This window comes from Crocuta crocuta, unplaced genomic scaffold (assembly GCF_008692635.1).
Source record: "Crocuta crocuta isolate KB4526 unplaced genomic scaffold, BGI_CrCroc_1.0 scaffold431, whole genome shotgun sequence".
In the NCBI taxonomy this organism is placed as follows: domain Eukaryota; kingdom Metazoa; phylum Chordata; class Mammalia; order Carnivora; family Hyaenidae; genus Crocuta; species Crocuta crocuta.
This window is the reverse complement of record NW_027528859.1, coordinates 2497601-2516682: the sequence shown is the minus strand read 5'-3', so window position 1 is coordinate 2516682 and position 19082 is coordinate 2497601. Positions and strand designations below refer to the sequence as shown.

Below are 19082 nucleotides of genomic sequence, written 5' to 3'. Positions count from 1 at the left end.
TTGAGCCCATCAGAATCTTGAACAGTCTGCTTTGAATTGTTACATGTAGTCAGCCATTTCTGAATTACTGCCAGGGTGAGCACGTTCTTGAGCTGCGCCCAGGCCTGCCCGGCTTTTCTGCATGGCCCATTACGTGACAAGCTGCCTCTCCGTTGTCACTGCTGGTCAGAGCACCTTGTCCTAATGACTAGAGAGCACTGGTGGGTCTTTCACTGGTCATCTACCTTGATGAATGAGCAGTAGCAGATAGTTATAAGAATTATCTATCCTCATTTTTTGCAGGGTTTTTTGGGTTTTTTTTTTATAAACTCGGGAAGATTTATTTGTAACCTCAAAATCCATGCTCATGGTGCTTTCCCCATCATTTGGACACAGGCAGAGCAGTGAAAAACTTGAGTTGCCCAGAGGGCTTGTTCCCAGATAAAGTCTGCTGCCTTGTTACTTTCTTATACTGCAAAAAGTGTCCTTTTTGTAATGTATTTAGTGCCATGTTTGGGCTTTTGTTGGTGACTTTATGGTTTATGGCCCTAAAGCAGGAGGCTGAAATGCTGTCTAGTGTCCCTAAGTATAAGGCTGTGATGTGTCTGATGATAAAAGTACGTAGGTTAGGGGAGCTGCTTTGGGCATGAACGACAGTGCTCTTGGCCATGAATTCAGTGTTCTTAAATCAACAATATCATAATCCAGAAAAAGGAAATTCACCAGTCCGCACAGGAGGCTGCTCCGTCAAGGACTGAAGTAACCTCTGTTAAGTGCTGTGGAAAAACCGCTCAATTTGTGGATTCGTAAGACAATACTAGATTTAAAAACCATAGAAGACCACATTCTTGTTAGGCTGAAAGCCAAAGAAATTTAGTCCTATCATGGTCAAGATGTTACGTCTTTCTCAGGCAGTGTTTGAATATAAAAAAATATTTTATATGTTTACTTGTAAAACATATATATTAAATAAGCTATCTTTAAACAGAAACACACATAAGGTTACGTGTTGAGTTGACAAAAATAAGCCAAAGGCTCCCCAAGAACCTAACCCTGTGTTTCCGTAAGCAGGGGTTCAGTACTAATTGAGAATTCACAGCAAATGTACCCACATAACTATGGTAAATAACAAGAATCTACTGTACATTTTCCATGGAGCTCAAGGCAGTTTTCATTTTGAATGGAGGAAAAATGTGATGCACACTTCCTCCCTGAATAGGCTGTTCTGTAAAAGGTATAACCCACTTCGGCTTTATAGCAAACACTCTTACCGCTGTTACCAAGACAGGTGCCACCAAGTTTCCCTGGCCTAGGGAAGTACCCGCAAGACGTCTGGGTGTGTCTGGGGAGTACTTTCGTTCCAGAATACAAGTCTTCAAGTAGCATTGGACCTGACACAATAACATCCTTCCTCTTACTTGATGGGATCTAACATACTGGAATTTAGTAAGTGGCATTTTCCTTTTGTTCATATGCATCCTGTAGCGCAGTGACGATGACGACAGAAGCAGTGACCGGAAAGATGGGGCTCTTGAGGAGCAAATAGAAAGGCTGCAGGAAAAAGTAGAATCTGCTCAGAGTGAACAGAAGAATCTCTTCCTTGTTATATTTCAGGTATGTTGGTTTGGGACACTGATAGGTAGAGATGCAATATATTTTTTAGGTTTGAAAAAGGTTATCTTTAACTATAATACATGCTCATGTATAAAAGTTTAAATTACAAAAATTTGCAAAGGAAATAAAAGTTCACTACTTGAAGGTAACCATGTGGACCTCCACAGTCTGTATTTTTTACATAACATTCTTACGTGACCATTTCTCCATGCTTTAAAAAAAAAAAATTTGAGGATACTTTTGTGAAGTACCTCACTTACATTTCCAGTTCATCATTTAGATATTTTCCTTCCCGGTGAACATTATTTAGTTATGTCCTTAGAAATAGATGTGGAGAGAAATTACATGCAATTTAATTACCTAGTGATCTATTAAAGGTGTTCATATATTGAATAAAGGATATACTGGGGCACCTGGGTGGCTCAGTCGGTTAAGCGTCCTACTTCAGCTCAGGTCATGAGCTCACGGTTCGTGGGTTCGAGCCCCATGTGGGGCTCTGTGCTGACAGCTAGCTCGGAGCGGGTCTTCAGATTCTGTGTCTCCCTCTCTGACCCTTCCCTGCTCACGCTGTCTTCTCTCTCAAAAATAAATAAAACATTTAAAGAAAAAAGGATATACTAATGTTATCACTTGTCTGCCAATTTCTAGACAATTTTTATTGACTTAACAAAAGTTAGCAGTACACACCACAAAAACCGAGTGGAACAAGCAATGCCTTCTGAGGTCTCTTGGTCAAAAAGTGTGATTGTTTCTCAAGTATAAGAATTCTCCCTCTAACACTGCTTTAACTTTATACCTGCCCCCTTTCTAGCGTTTTATCATGATCTTGACCGAGCACTTAGTACGATGTGAAACCGATGGGACCAGCGTATTAACACCATGGTATAAGAACTGTATAGAGCGGCTCCAGCAGATCTTCTTACAGGTTTGTGGGAAACCCTGATCATTAGATAATAAACATCACTCTTCTCAGCCACAAGGACTTTCCACTTAAAAAAATGGTCAGATCTGTCGGCAAGTCTTATAGTACCTGTAATGCCCTTCTGATGTCCATTCGTTCCTATTGCTCTGCAGAATATTCAGGGTTCAGTTGGTTCTATATGTAATTCAGACTCCTAATTGCCATTCTGTAGTCCTATAGGGATCTCCGTATATACAAGTCATCCAGGCACACATACAGAAGACGTGATTTTGTGACACTTTTTCTTCCTACATAGCCTCAAGTCCCTGATTCTCAGGGAGACAGAGGATCTATTTAAGGTTTGGGTTTCTTATGTTGTGGAATACTTAGAGAATTAGCCAATGACCTGTTAAATATTTTTCTTTCACAAAAAGATATTTTAAATGTTCTAACCAATAAAAGCAAAAGAAATTTTATTGCAAAATATTTGTTTGAGCAAACCATCGTTCTAGGTTGCTTTCCAGGGTGGTAGTTAATCCTCCCGGGTCAGTCCCTGTCTGGGCTCCTTTACAAAGTCCTGTCTTTTGTGCTAATTCATAGAGCCAGCTGAACCTAGTCTGCAGCACGGTGCGCTCCTGCCAGCGCCTGGAAGCATGAATTACATTTATGTAAAAAATTCAATTCTGACCAGTTTCTAAGTTATTGAACATTCCTTTCTCTTCATTTCCCTCTACATTTGCTGAATGTTGGACCTTTTCAGGAGCCCATTCTTCCTATCAAGCATAACCACTTTTATCCCCAACCTCTTCCCATCATTCCACAACGTGGGCAGGCCACTGAGGGAACTATTCTGCAAGATTGCTTATGCGGTCTTTTTCCTGACCTGAACACCCCCTTTTTTATGTCCACAGCATCACCAAATAATCCAGCAGTACATGGTGACCCTGGAGAACCTGCTCTTCACTGCTGAATTAGACCCTCACATCCTGGCTGTGTTCCAGCAGTTCTGTGCCCTGCAGGCCTAAGGGTCATTTTATTCCCCTGTCAATATTTTTTAAAAATATCTCAAATGATTTGTCTTATTTTTGATGGTTTGAATGCTTGCTTTCTTGTAGCACCCTTTCACTTATTAAAGGGGGGGAGGGAGGAGGACAGTGAAGAATAGAGCATTGATTACCTTTAATTGGCCCTACAAGGCAGGAATACTCCCTACTGACAATGTGACAATGACCATAGGATGTATTATATCTGTGACAGATACAACTTTTCTGGTATTTTTTCCTCCTTAATGCACAAAAGCAGCAATTTGAGGTATGTGAACACTAGGGGTCCGGCTTACAAAGTAGCATATAGAGCTGGTGGGTTTACTGTCAAGTAGCATAGCTTGTCACAGCTCATGGATAACCTAACATGGCTGAAATAAAACTAAAAATGTTTTTTTTTAACTTTGGTATTTCATGATTTATCATCTCAGTCTACTTTAAAATTGGTGGTTCCTTCCTAAAGGTGTGCTTCCCTCATTTGGAATTCTCGTTTCAAATCTTAAGTAGTGCTTTAAAATATTACACACTAATAATATTAAATATTGTTATTTACCAAATTTGTTTGAATATAAGTCACCTGAGAGTCTTTAGAAGTTATTTTCTAAATTAAACCACAATCTGCTGGGGGCAGAGACAGGTGGTTGCCAGTGTGCAAATTTGGGAACCATTACCTTAGAGCCAGCTGGTCATTTCCTCTCTTCTCTGAGACCGATTTGTCCAAGGTCCAACTGTGAAGTACATGCTAAAGTGGAAATAGAGTGGCTAGTTTGGAGTGGCTAAAACTGTACTGTAGGTTTGGACTTTGTTTCTATAGAACTTAGTCCAAGGAATTACTCCTTTTTGAGCCAGTTTCTTACATAGTATTAAAGCTTAACTTGGAGGAGGGCACTTGTTGGGATGAGCACTGGGTGTTGTGTTATATGGAAACCAACTTGACAGTAAACTAAGAAAAAATAAAGCTTAACGAAGATGAGTACACATATAAAATATGCAAATATAAAGGTTTAGCTGACATTCCAAATTCTGGCCTTTTAATAAGACTTCATTAAACCTGAGGAAAAATTTATCAACATCCCCATAACTGATAATTTGCTTGTACAACATAAGTACCTTTCACTTATTACATCATAAATTTATATTATTTCATATTGCTATGTGGTCTCTTTGGGGTACCCTACATTTGGTGGCTACAGTATTAAGGGTGCATGGCAAGATACTAGCAGAAAGAGGACTAAAACCCAGATCCCTGGCTAAGTATCCTTTTGGTTATACGGTTCCTCCTTCCCACAAACAAACAGTATTCAGTTAAACATGGCTCTTCTCAAGAAGCCAAAACGATAACCATTTAAGGCTTTGGGAACTCTGACCCTAAACTGCGTTTGTAACTCTTTCACAATGTATTACAGAGTTTGGCTAATTCTACTTGCTTGACCCAAATTCTAGAGGAATTTCTTGGATCCTCTCTTCATGTCAAGAATGACGGGTGTTTGGCAGCTCAGTTTAGGGAAAACAAGTTGAATTTCAAAAAATAAAGGTGTAAGAACAAAAACATAAGTTGCATGAAGCTCTACAAAAGAATGGCATGTCACCACCGTGCAAACAAATCAGTGTACTATTAAATATTCTATCAATGCCATTTAATATTTCTTTTGTCAAAGTGAACACATACTTTGTTTTCCTTGATTCTAAATCTCCGGAGCTTCCAGGAATTATTCAGGCAGCAGTTCATACCAAGTATGTTTTCCTGCTCTTCCTAGAAAGTACTTAGTAGTTCGCTGTAAAATTGACTAGTCTGTAGTTATACCTGGAAATGAAAGATGAGGAAGGACTTACCAACCTGAGTAGAGCAGATTGGGCTGCCCACGTTACGTGGATACCGGGATTATCTTAAAAGTGATGAGAGTGGACAGAAGCTAGAAACTAGACAAATCGGGAACAATATACTGGTCTTGATGAAAACATGCTCATCAACAAGTGGCTGTTAGATGCCGTGTGCTACAGAGTTGCCATATGTAATCCTTACAGCAGTCCTGAGAGAGGATCGCTTACCAAGGCCCACAGCTAAAAAATGGAATTGGAACAAGGGCTCTATGCCTCCCATGCAGTAATGGCTGCTGTCAGCTGCCTGGACCCCTCAGCACTCTGGTCATCAAGCTGGAAGCTTTCTCATGGTCCCAGGAAGGTCTTGCTGCCCACTGTCCATCAGTTTTTACTGAATGAATAATTAGCATGGCACGTTAAAAAAAAAAAAAAACACTTGACCAATACATTGTTTATATTTACATATATTATTAAACATTTCTACATTGAATACCTGTATAGAGAACAATTAGTAATTACAGTCTTAAGCCTATTTGGGTTGGACCTGTTCAGACTTGCCTTTCTTCAAGCATAATCTGCATGATCTGATCTAGAAAGGAAAATGAAAACATAAACATGCTATTTCTTCTGTTTGTAGCAACAGGACTAAAAAAGCCAGGTCAAAGAAACACTTTGAAAATATGAAGTCTATCTTAATTGAATGGTTTTGTAAAGGGGGGGGGGGAGCACAAACCCTGTAATGTACATTTGGATCAAATCTTAGCTATAACTACCTTGGTAAGCCTTTTGATAAGACAGGGGCAGAACTAAATAAACTTGATCCAGATGTCCGGGGTGATGGTGGGTTATAGGCAATCGCCTCCTTTAGAAGTGCTAAACACACACACAAGCTGTCTTCCCTCCGGATTACAGGAGAAAACCTGTAAGCCACTAGGCATCCCTGCCCGGCCCATGGGAAATGCTCAGTAGTGTAGCAAGTTACAATAAACTTACTAACAGTACCTTCTTTGATCAGTAAGACAATATGGCTGTTTTTCCATTTGAGCCTAGATTTGAAAAGGGCTACCTAGACACGGGCATTAAGGCCTATGGTGGTAAATAACCAAGGATACAGGAAACATGATCAGACTCCCACAACTCACTTCCTGCTGGGAATCAGGACTCGTCCAACAACAGCTCCCGGGCTCCCTCATGTGAAGACAAAGGGTCTAGAAGACCCAGCCCACCACGGATTCAGGATCTACCGCTACCCCTGTTGTCTCCCAGGAGAAGGATCCTGTTCAGCCAGCTTCTGCCATTACTCAAAGGTCTTCCTCCTATTCCAATCTAGGGTTTGGCTTGGCTTGTTATTTCTCAATTTTGGCTCTAACCTAACTTCTGAATCTACTCCACCCCTTGGCTCCCATCCCTGCTGTAGAAAAAAGCAATCACAGACCCAGTATTTTGCCCACAACCAGACCTGCTGGACCGTAACTGAAACTTGCTTTTAAGCCACAGCATACAGATTGCTCCCTGAAGCATGGTTACGTGAGCATTCCATTCATCTGTGGCAATGGTACACTTAACTAGTCACATTTTCTCATAGGTCAGCTCATGGCCACACACGGTGCAAGTCTTCCGGTATACATCCTCCTCCAGGCTTTCTTCTGGTCCGTACTCATGCTGATGAGCAGCTGTTTCCCTTTTCCACACGCTGCTTCTCACCGCCCGCCGTAATTCTAAGAAAATAAAAGCCAAGTTTTTCAGTGATACTATTCAACTGAATCCCAAAATCCATCAGGGGGTGTGTGTAAACCAAATATGGTTTAATTTTATAACAAAACTGATTCCAGAACCATGGCAAGCTTGGCCTGTGAAATCACTCATCATCAGAGCATGTGAAATGGGAGACAGAGAAATGGGGTAAGTGGGTTAGAGGGACAGCAAAACACAAATTTAGAAGGTGAACAGAAACAAGATCATAAAAGAATGGGGTTTGTTCAAGCAGCTAAGGAAAATGCCACCACAGCAGGAAAGGGGTGTCAGCTGGGACAACTCAGGGCAAAGAGAACTTCTAAGTTCCGTATGTCAGGAGCTACTTCTGTGAGAGGCAGGTCAGGTTATGTCTGATAACTAGAAAGCCAAGAACTCTCAGCAAAACTGTGCACCCGACCTAGAGTCCATTCAGTTCTTTATCCTATAAAATGAGAGCCATACTTTAGAAGAGGGACTGCCAATTCTTGCACTCTTGTATCACCTAAATATAAGAATCAGAGACAATAAGAGCTGGAAAGAACCGTAGTTTTTATTTTACCTCCCTTTATTTTGCAGGTGGGGAAAGAGCACAAAGACAGCGTATGAACCCAAGTCCTTTATTCCAATGTTGAGAATGCTTTCCACTGCATCATGTGAAAATGTCATTTTTAAAAAACTGGATGCTTTGAAAAGCAACTAAGCCTATTACATTTTAAAAGCTCACACCGCATTACCTGAAGAAACCAAATGCTTAGTGTTAACTGGGAATTAAGCTAGTAACTTCTCAGTTTCCAAATTAATGAATACTAAGCAGCCGGTTTATAGTATTCTGTTCTGACCAGTGACCCATCAAGCCCGGCACCGCTGCTGACAGGGGCACTACCTAAGGAAGAGTAAGTTACATAATCTCAACCATAAAAATCACCGACACCAAGTAATCACGTTTTCTTTCATCCCTTTTAGATTTATGATACACAGCATCTAAGTACTTGCATCTTTGTAATTCAGCCTTCACTGTATCAGAAGGAAAAGAAACACAGGACTATGTATCAGGCACTGCTCTAAGCACTTAGTCTATAAACACATTGAATCCTCACAACCCTTCTAGAGAAGTACAACTATCCTCCCCATTTCAACAGCTGAGAAAACCGAGGACCAAAGAAGTTACAGATGTTGTGCCTCAGGTCAACCACTGGTCAATGGCAAAGGTGTCTTCGTGTTATTAACCACTAAGTGGTGCTGCCTCTCACACCTCCAGGAGGAGAAGCACTGTATCTGCCACCATTACGGTCAAGCTTCTGTGTGCACACCTCTAGACACTTCCCAAACTACAGGGAAAATGTGTTCATCCGAACAACCTCTTTTCCTATGGTCTCTCACTCTGAAGAAAGCACATTTTTCTAAACATATCTGCCCTGGCCTTTTATTATTCTATTTTACCCTCGGGCATTTTCTAAATACAAAATGAAATCATGTGCTGACCAGCACAGATGCCTCACGGCTTCAGATGACAGGAAAAGATCTCCTGTTTGAGTTCTAATACCTACTTTCCAACTTTGCTCTGATAAAAGGTGTCCCAGCCATTCTCCCTCTACTGCCCCACTGAGAAACACACTCAAAACCTGACCCCATCTCAGTCACTGCTAAGCTAACCTCTGCCTACTTTGAAAATTTTTTTTTTTTTTTAATGTTTTATTTATTTCTAGGAGAGAGAGAGAGACAGTGTGAGCAGGGGAGGGTCAGAGAGAGAGGGAGTCACAGACTGAAACAGGCTCCAGGCTCCGAGCTGGCAGTCAGCACAGAGCCCGACGCGGGGCTCGAACCCACGAACCGTGAGATCATGACCTAAGCGAAAGTTGGACGCTTAACCGACTAAGCCACCCAGGCGCCCCAACCTCTGCCTACTTTGAACATTACATGAACTCAGGAAGAAATTGCTTAATGCTAAAAAAAATACTTAACAACAAAATCTAGTTTACTGTCCATAATTGGTCATAGATGAACATAGGTTTTTACTGACTTCATGGCTTTTTCTTTCCATCCTTCAGCTAGTCATCAAAAATAATGACAAGAAACAAAGGTGAATCTTTAGTATTTACTAGACATTTCCTGGGAAAATGGTATCATTTTTGATGATATGTTTATCATTTTCTTGCCTTCTTTCACTTCCTGAACAATCTGGTCCTAAACTCATTCAGTGAAGCAAGGAAGGCAGGTATCTGTGGTAGGGCAGAGGGAGCCCACAAAAGGGAAGAAGGATCTCCCTACAGCGGGGACAGTGACACAAATGGGTATCAAATAACTACAGTAAGGATAATGGGAATCAGGTTCTCACGGTCAGAGAAGGGAGTTACAAATAAGAAACCTAGGATGAACCCTAAAATTCTGGATTAGAACTGGCTCTAGCCGTGAACTGAGGGTGTTAATTTATAATATATATGGGCAGACATAAAAATATAGATATACACATGTGCTAGAATCTCTGACAAATGATTAGACACGACAAAAGAACACAGGAGCTAGCTTGAAGAGACTCCTACTGGCCCAAACCTGAGACAATTTGACACCAAAATAAGGACAGGAATAGATGAATCCATACAATAATGAATAAAGGACAGAAGGGATGCTGTAGAATGTAGACTTCTGACCTGTTAACTGTGAAGACAGCCGTGAAGTTAGAAACCCATTTGTGCGAAGAGTGTACTGTGCTTCAGACAAGAACCATCCATGGATGGAGGCTACCTGTCTGGGGAGGTGTTGAGAAGCAGGGCATTGGTTCACTTTTTTTTTGTTTGTTTGTTTATCAAGGGCAGACGGACATCTGTCCCCAGATGTGCTGCTATCTAACAAATATGTCCTTTATGTACTATCTCCAGTCTGAAATGCATAACCTGAATCCAACCATCGGGAAACATCAGAAAAGCCCCAAATGAAAAACATTTCTAAAAAGGCAAGATGGGGAAGTGAATAGACTTCTTCAAAAATGTCAATGTCAAAAGAGATAGAGGCTGTGGAAATATTCCAGAATAAAGAAATATAGAAAGACTTAGTACCTCAAGCCAACCCCTGATCCTAGACTAGATCCTGTACTATAATGAAAAACTACACAGACATTACTGGGTAAACAAATTTAGAATATGGATGACAAATTAGATCAAAATATCACTACTGTACTTTGGTCTTGTAAGAGAACACTGCTCTTCTTAGTAAACACACGCTGCAGTCCTAGGGCAAAGGGCGATGATACACAACCCACTCTCAAATGGTTCCAAAAAGAACATGTGTCATGTGCACAAGTACAAATCGTGCATTAACAATAGATCAATCTGATAATGTTTATTTTTGAGAGAAAGAGAGCATGAGCGGGGGAGGGGCAGAGAGAGAGGGAGACCTAGAGCCTGAAGCAGGCTCCAGGCTCCGAGCCGGACACAGAGCCCAACACGGGCTCGAACCCATGAACCGTGAGATCATGACCTGAGCCGAAGTTGGACGCTTAACCGACTGAGCCACCCAGGCGCCCCAACAATATATCAATTTGGGTAAAGGATACATGGATGTCCTTAACTATACTTATCTTTGCAATTTTATGGAAGGTTTGAACTTCATTCCAAATTAAAACATAAAAAGTCAGGAGCTAGCTTGAAGAGGCCAAATTTGAGACCATTTGAGCTTCAAAAGGAATCACAGCTATGGCCTATAGCACTGATTTGAGAGTAAGAATTCATGAAGCCAAATGATATTAAAAAAGGTCTTCTTTAGGGGCGCCTGGGTGGCTTAGTCGNAAGGAAGCCAAATAATAATTACAGGAAGAATAACAGAAATAGAAAATCACCATTTATATCCACCCTAGTAACAACAGATGCGGGCAAGAATCCACCCCGTTGTAGTAAAACCTGAGCAAGACTTAAGGAATGGGGTGTCCACACAGTATGGGAGAGTCCACCCCACAGGTTTGCTACTAATTATAAAGGGGACAGGTACATGGACAGTGGGGAATTCTAGCAGACACCGCCTTAACCACGCAATCTAACGGAGTATCACTCTCCAGAGAGCTGATATCCTGTCTTCATGATGTGACACACTGGGACACATCACCTAGGAAGCATTCCTACCAAAAATGATCAGGGTCTCATCATAAGGAAACAAGATGCTAATAAATCTAAATAGAAGGATATTCTGCAAAACAGGTGGCTGACTCCTCAAAAATGTCAACGTCATCAAAGATCAAATGGCAGAGGGTGATAGGCATCACCCTTGCCTGGCCCTTTGTTCCAACAACTAAAAAGCTGGGAAGGACATTAGAACAACTGGGGAAAGTTTACACACTAGACAACAGCATATCATGAATGTTAAATTTGCTGAGTGTGACACTGTTTTCAGTTACACAGAGAATGCCATTGTTTACAGGAGAGAACATGCTCAATTATTAAAACCACAATGTCTGCAAAAGTAAACTCTTAAATGGTTCAACAGTGTGAATGTGTGAGTGTGTGTGTGTGTGTGTGTGTGTGTGTGTGTAAACGTATGGCAAAAGCCAACATCCGGTGAAACAAAAATTTTTTTAAATTAAAGATTAATAAGTTTATGTTACTGTACTTAAGCAACTTAAAACTTTGGGAAGTAGAGGTCACCACCACTAGCTGAGTGAGAAGAGGGTGGCAGAAGGGTCAGAGCCTACAAGAGTGGGAAAGAGTCACTAGCCCACGGGGAGGCACTACGGACACCCTGCAGGTGGGGAGGAGGGGATGTGCCACGCGGCACAGAAAGCCCGGCTGAGCTGGAAAGGAAAGCGGCAGTTTCCATGGTCCAACCTCCAGCCCCCCGCCCACCACCACCACCACCCCGGCCTGGAGGCGCACAGCACAGAAAGCTGCAGGCTGCCTCTCTTGGGCATTTACAAGTGTCCACGGGAACCAGTCCTGCTATGGATATCTTCAGAGACTGCTTATGCTTTGTACCCAAAGAAGTTTTCCCCTAAATCCTTGTTTCAATGAAAAAATTCATTTATGCCACTCTAAAACTTGTATTTTATTTGGTTTAATATCTTAATTTTGTAAAAGAGGCAGCTTGTATTCAAAGAAGCCCAATGCTGCTTTTGAGGTAAACAGACAACAGAACTAGCTGAAGGAGACCAAACATTTCTGAACGCTTGGTGGGAGGACAGAAGTTCTGACACAGGGTGCTCCTTGCTAACTAGAGGGGGAAAAACATCACAGGGAAATGTCAAAATAACATGAAGCTTTGATCTTATCTTGTCCTCCATAACCTGAAGCAGAATAACGTAGACCTGTGTGCTTCAAACTCTGTGGACAGAAGCCTGGAAATGGTCACCCATATAACCACAGGCCCGGCTGTAAACTCCCCATACACTTAGGAGCAGCCCCCAAGCCGGCTTTTCTTACCCACCTCTTTTGGGGAGAAAGTGCACAGTGACAACCAATGAGGAATCGTTTTGCATTTTTTAGAAGGCTAACCTCTGCCAGTACTAGATGAGAGGAAACAACGCTTTTCTTTAAAGCTACACTCATCTCCACTGTATTTGTGGAGAGGCAAGCAAGCCCAGAATGTTCTGTGTGTTTGCACCAAATGAAAGTTCTCATCCAATACCAAGGCCGGCACACAGTGCATTTTCTGAAATCCAGTTAAACTGAGCAGCAGTGATGCCATCACTGCTACTTCTGCCTTCATGGATTTAAGAGATCTATAACAATCTGAATTTGCCGACAATTCCTGTCTTTCACTTCGTATTTGTAAATACTTTATTCTATTTATACTTAAATTTCTTCTGTAGGGAGATCAATTCTTTCTCAAACTGCTAAAGTAGATCATATTCTGAAAGCAGGTAAATGTAATCTCTTACCTTTCCATTAAGAAGTAAGCTTTGTGTCAGCTTCTTGAGGAACCAGGTTCCAATTTCTTTTCAACTAAAAGACTTTTAGACTTGCTTTTATTCCTCTCTGTTCTGAGCAAATTGCATAGGGTCCTTGTTTCTAATCTCTACAGTGTCTACTCCACTCTCAGCCCTTTGTGGCCTAGTCAGGAGGACTGGAACATATTCACCAACCTCTGAAGTAAACCAACAAGAAGAAGCCATAATTAAAGAGTGTATCGCACTGACCTCTGCACATTAAACACCAGAAGACATAAAGCAGTGCTTATACAACTGAGATAGAACTCAGGCTTTTAAATACAAAGGAAACAGAAAAACATTCTTAGATTTACAGAGACTTGGAAAATATACCACTCCTGTAACCACTCAGAAAAACTTCCTCAAAATGACATGCTTCGGGGCGCATTGGTGGCTCAGTCAGTTCAGCATCCAACTTCGGCTCAGGTCATGATCTCACAGTTCATGGGTTCGAGCCCCACATCGGGCTCTGTGCTGACAGCTAGCTCAGAGCCAGGAGCCTGTTTCAGATTCTGTGTCTCACTCTCTCTCTGACCCTCCCCTGCTCATGCTGTCTCTATCAGAAATAAAATAAAACATTAAAAAAAAAAAAGACATGCTTCATCCAAACAGGAAATGAACTGAATTAAAGAAACCAGTCTTAACAGGTCAAAGAAAAAATTCAGGGCAAATCTGAACTCTTCAAGGAAAAGGAAAATCCACAGTTTTATCTGGTGATTAATGGCAACAATTTAATATAGTGAGAAAAACAGTCAATTATATTTAATACCTATGAAAACTGTAAAATCAGAAAAGAACTGGTCTATTCATATCAATAGTCCATCTATAGGATTATCTTAATTTTTATAGCAAAAAGCATAAAACAGATGCCATAATCTTTTATTGTTGGTCCAATTATAGAAAGTTAGGCACCTTTAGAAGAAGACATCTTGACCAAATAGAGAAATAGTATCTAAATAAAAACTACAGAGAGCCTTCCTTTTTAAAGTATTTGATCACTCTGCAGGTCTGTTTCTAACTCCTTTATCCATATATTATTGTCTGTACCAAGACACCACCAGGAAAGTATCTTAAAGAGGCAGCAGCGAGGAAAGAGTTGAGGTGATTTAGGATAGCTGGAGTTCATAAAAACCCCAGGCTGGGGTGTAATTAGTCTGTAACTATGCTCTCCTCTTTCATACCCAGTAAGAAGCCCTCTGTTACTTTGCCCTTCAAGGCTCTCCTCAATGCTGGAAGAAGGAAGGGCTAGAGTCAAACATAAGGCAGAGCATAGCCTAATAAAAGATGAAAAGGACTAAATTTAAAAGTCTTTCCAAAGCCTCTCAGCTGATCTTTGCAGGTATTTTCAAGGACTTAGGACAGCAGTGGCTAATTTGGAGAAGATTCTTCAATGAAAGGCTTTTATACGGCATAGTTTGCTACAGGAAACCTCACAAAGCCATAAAAGTGTGCTTACCCTCTGATTCAGGAGCTGATATCTGAAGTAACTATGACTTATATAAATATATAAATAAGGATGTTATGAAGTGGTTTGAATTAACTTCATAAAATCCTATTTTTCTAAGAAATATTTTTAAAGGGTCCATGCATAGAAAAGAACTGGAAGAAGAGACATTAAAACATCACTACTGATGGTCTTTGGATAGTAGAATACAAATTCTTCGCAGTTTCCTAACTTTTCTGCACTGCACACGCATTAATCTTATGATGAAAAGAGGAAAAAAATATCCTCACAAGAAGAAACAAGACACACATTCAAAAAAATTGTTTTCTTTTTTAAGACATCTGAACTATATTCAAAAACCTCTTCTAAATCCTAAAAACATCAGCAAAGTTATTATGGCTAAGACACTCATTTTAAGGGGATCAATTCAGTATACACATAGTTCTGGAAATATGCAAACTACGTGCTACCTATATACACCTGACACCACACTGGGGCTCTACAATCACTGTAGGAGTCCTACTGTGTAAGATTCTTTCCAGGGATTCTGCAGTACAGCAAAGAGTGCCCTCAGTGCTCCAGGAGCACCCTGTGCTCACCACCATCATAGTACTTAACACGCTCCAATAGGATATTAAGTTTACTGGCCTTGCTCTCCTGACCAACTCTGACCCCAGCATTTATGTTAGCACGGTGCCTGGAACATAGCTGACACTAATTATTGGATGCACTGATGGACAGATGGATGACGACAGATTTACGCATATTATGTGTAACTGGATGGGTGGACAAATACGGAGACAGATGGGCAAAGGAATGGACAGACAGATGTCTGGAGAGAGGAATGAATGTACAAATGCAGACTTTCAGTTAGGAAAGCCTGGTTCCAGTCCCACCTTGCTAATAATCATCTAGTTAACAAGTCACTCTACCTTTCTAGGTCTTTTATTCACATATAAAGGAAAAAGGATTAGACCCACTGAAACAAGAAGGCTCTTTCTAGCTACTAAATTAGATGATTAACACTGAGGCAGAATTTTTTCATTGTAAGCAATTAGAGAAGTTTGTTGGTGGATATCCTTAATTTTTATTACCCTGTTAGTCATATTTCATGAAGACTGAACTGATGTCATGTCCTTGACACCCCTGATCCTACCACTATTCCCACATAAAACAGAACTCACTTTGAGAGAAGCACTTACATGCTTTTTAGAACTGCAGTACTGTGAGGTTTGCACTGAGAGCCTCAAACACCTACCTACTGAGGGCAAACTTTAAGTCTTTTTTTTCTTCAATCTACAAAAAAAAATTCCAATCGACTGGTGACAGATCTTTAAACAAGAAGAAATTAAAGTCTTTTTGCAAGTCAGGAATGAGATCAATGCAGCTACTTACCTTTTACTTTCTTATTAAACCTTTTCTGTCTCAATTTTTCTCGGTTTTCTTGTCGAACTTCCTTTGCTTCTTCTAATGCTTCCTGACTACCCCAAACTTCAAGAGACCGCTTCACAATCTACAACACAGAATCCATATTTAAATAAGCTGTAATTCAGAATTGTTAAGTATTATAAAGTTATAATAATTAAATCCATGAGCACCAGAACATGATCTCACTCAAAGGCAATTTGATAAATATCTGAAAAATTTTTAAGAGATTAAATAGTGCTTAGAGAAGTGCCTGGGTGGCTCAGTCAGTTAAGTATCCGATTCTTGATTTCAGCTTAGGTCATGATCTCACTGTTGGTGACACTGAGCCCCATGTTGGGTTCTGTGCTAACAGTGTGGAGCCTATTTGGGATTCTCTCTCTCCCTCTCTCTCTGCCTCTCCCCTCATCGAGTGTACACTCTCAAAATAAACTTTAAAAAAAATAGTGCTTGGACTGCTGGTGAGAATGCAAACTGGTGCAGCCACTTGGGAAAACAGTATGGAGGTTCCTCAAAAAATTAAAAATGAAACTACCCTAAGACCCAGCAACTGCACTACTAGGTATTTACCCAAGGAATACAGGTATGCCATTTCAAAGGGGCACATGTACCCCAATGTTTATAGCAGCACTATCAACAATAGCCAAAGTATGGAAAGAGCCCAAATGTCCATCGATGGATGAATGGATAAAGAAGATGTGGGTGTGTGTGTGTGTGTGTGTGTGTGTGTGTGTACATACATACAATGGAGTATTACTCAGCAATCAAAAAGAATGAGATCTTGACATTTGCAACTATGTGGATGGAACTGAAGGGTATTATGTTAAGCAAAATTAGTCATGGAAAGATAAATATTATTATGATTTCACTCATATGAGGACTTTAAGATACAAAACAGATGACCATAAGGGAAGGGAAGTAAAAATAATATAAAGACAGGGAGGGGGACAAAACATAAGAGACTCTTAAATATGGAAAACAAACAGGGTTACTGGAGGAGGTGTGGTGGGGGGGAATGGGCTAAATGGGTAAGGAACACTAAGGAATCTACTCCTGAAATCATTGTTGCACCATATGCTAGCTAACTTGGATATAAACTAAAAACGAACTATTTAAAAAAAATAGTGCTTAGAAACTCAATAATACTTCTATTTAAGCCTCAGTAAATATACTTAATTAGACTATACATAGAAAAGTTGTCCTCTGACTATAATTATTTCTCGGATACATTGTTTTCACATAAATTCAAAGAAGTACATAAATTTCACATAAATTCAAAGAAGTACAAGTAGTCAGTGGGTCTGATGAACTTTGTCACACTCACCAAAAAACTTAGCCACAGCCCATCTCAACATGAGGTCATCTCCAAAAACCTTCCACCATCACTATTCCTTCCCTCCTTGGTCCATTACAGCTTCCATCCACTTGACTAACTTCTGATCTTTAGAGTATCAACTTCTTTTTAAACTCTGGTACCTGAATGACCTAAAAGTCTTTATTCTTGTTTAAAAACTTTGCATTATAGTTATCTTTACTCTTTATTTACCTTTAGGAGTCTCACATACATACTAAGAATTATGCTAGGCTCTCTCTCTCTCAATAATCTAAGGGGACCAAAATATCAATCAAGGTAGCCAAGCTCAAATTTCCTCTTAACATAATAAAGGGATATACTGGCATTCGCTAAATTCTAAAGCGTCACATTTTCCACAATTTAATACCCCTGAAGATGCTACAGCAGCAATCTGCTTTCTGGTACTTCAACAACTGAGTAAAAAGGTAGTTCAAAAGAATTGGACTCTGAATGCAAAGAAGTTTAGGAATATCTTAATAAATCTGTTGTACTTGCATTCTCCTATTTATGTATGCACAAGCATGATGTACAGAAAAAAAAATATATATATATATATGTATACACTAAGTCTGATGGCATTATTCAGTAACTGTAAAATAAAAGTTCCAAGTGGTAAGAAAGCATTGGGTTGGCATTTTTCCATTGTTAATGGTACATAAAATAGTGACTCTTCTAATTGACAATGTCTTAGGTTTAATAAAATTCAATAAATGGTTATTACAATAAAGATTTAAAAAATTTTTTTTAATTTTTATTTTAAGTAGGCTCCACACCAACATAAGGCTTCAACTCACAACCCTGAGATTAAGAGCTGCATGTTCTACCAACTGAGCCAGCCAGGTGTCCCTACAATGCAGCTTCTCATTAATTTTATTTGAAGATTCTAGTATTTTCTAATCAAACTGCTCTAAAGCAATGCCTCCCAGTAATTTTCTTTTTATATACTGGTACAAATTTATAACCTTCGTACCATTCTGGGATAGATACAGGAGGCTGCTAGTGACTCCTTGTGGGTGTGGGTAATCTCTGCGCACCTGTACCGCTACCACCACACGAGGAGTGGGGAAGATCCACTGTGAGACACAGTAGTGTTACAAGGACACTTGACAGGGTTCCAATGATTATTTCCCAGGTGGAGTTAGATTTCAGGCATTTGTGAAATTCCTGAAACTTTTTAANTTTTTCATTGGAGGGTGGGTGGGTAGAGAAATGGGGCCTGACTCATAACTCCCAAGTTTTTTAGTTCTCTAAATGCATAGTAACATTACCCCATAGTAATGTATTTACCCAAAGTACCACACCAAAAACTATAATGTTATTAAATGTCATTACAAATAACTGCATCTTATAAGCAAAACAACAAAGTAAAAGGATCTTTTTAACTGTAAGCAAAAACTAAACTAATTACCACCAGTTTATTGTTAAAACTTCACCTGACCGAGGGTTTAACAGGAGTATAACTCATCAGAGACCTGTAATTTTAAGTAGAGTTTCATATCACCCCACTGCGAATGATGAGGATTCTTCTTCACAATAAATTTTAGAGCTGGTTCTCTTTTTTCTAAATCGCAGTCTTTCAGAAGGTATTCTTGTTTGGCTTCTGTTTTAGTTATGAGCTTGTGTTTATCATCAGCATCTCTGAAAACAAATGAAGTCCAATACTAAGTTAGCTACTTTAATTAAGTTCTCAGAAAGTCCAACAACTTAGGGCATGTGTGCCACAACATAAAACAGTTTTTCCTTCAACTCTCATGGTCAAGTTAGCAGCATAAAAATCCTAACAGAAAAACACTTACTTGGTAAAGCTAGATTATATTAGCGGTAGATCCAGGTCATTTAACACTCTAAGAATTTCTTTT

General features: G+C 40.0%; 2 protein-coding genes across 8 annotated transcripts in view; one reads left to right on the top strand and one right to left on the bottom strand.

Moving 5' to 3' along the window:
• Positions 1 to 3939, top strand: part of NCBP1 (nuclear cap binding protein subunit 1) — a 37806-nt gene extending 33867 nt beyond the window's left edge. The window contains exons 21-23 of the mRNA XM_077756136.1: positions 1465 to 1593; positions 2405 to 2518; positions 3406 to 3939. Coding sequence (XP_077612262.1) covers positions 1465 to 1593; positions 2405 to 2518; positions 3406 to 3519 — 357 coding nt within the window. The 3' untranslated portion in view covers positions 3520 to 3939. The remainder of the gene's footprint in view (positions 1 to 1464; positions 1594 to 2404; positions 2519 to 3405) is intronic.
• A 607-nt stretch (positions 3940 to 4546) lies between these two features.
• The window catches only part of XPA (XPA, DNA damage recognition and repair factor), a 72939-nt gene continuing 58403 nt past the window's right edge, over positions 4547 to 19082 (bottom strand). For 2 of the 7 annotated variants that reach the window (XM_077756135.1, XM_077756133.1), the window contains exons 4-6: positions 18696 to 18861; positions 15840 to 15957; positions 5807 to 7076 (exon numbers count right to left, since the gene is read on the bottom strand). In XM_077756135.1, the coding sequence (XP_077612261.1) occupies positions 6928 to 7076; positions 15840 to 15957; positions 18696 to 18861 (433 nt within the window). In that variant the 3' untranslated portion in view covers positions 5807 to 6927. Of the gene's footprint in view, positions 7077 to 12952; positions 15741 to 15839; positions 15958 to 18695; positions 18862 to 19082 lie in introns of those variants that run through there. The other 5 variants (XM_077756132.1, XR_013333196.1, XR_013333197.1 and 2 more) reach the window with 5 other exon arrangements.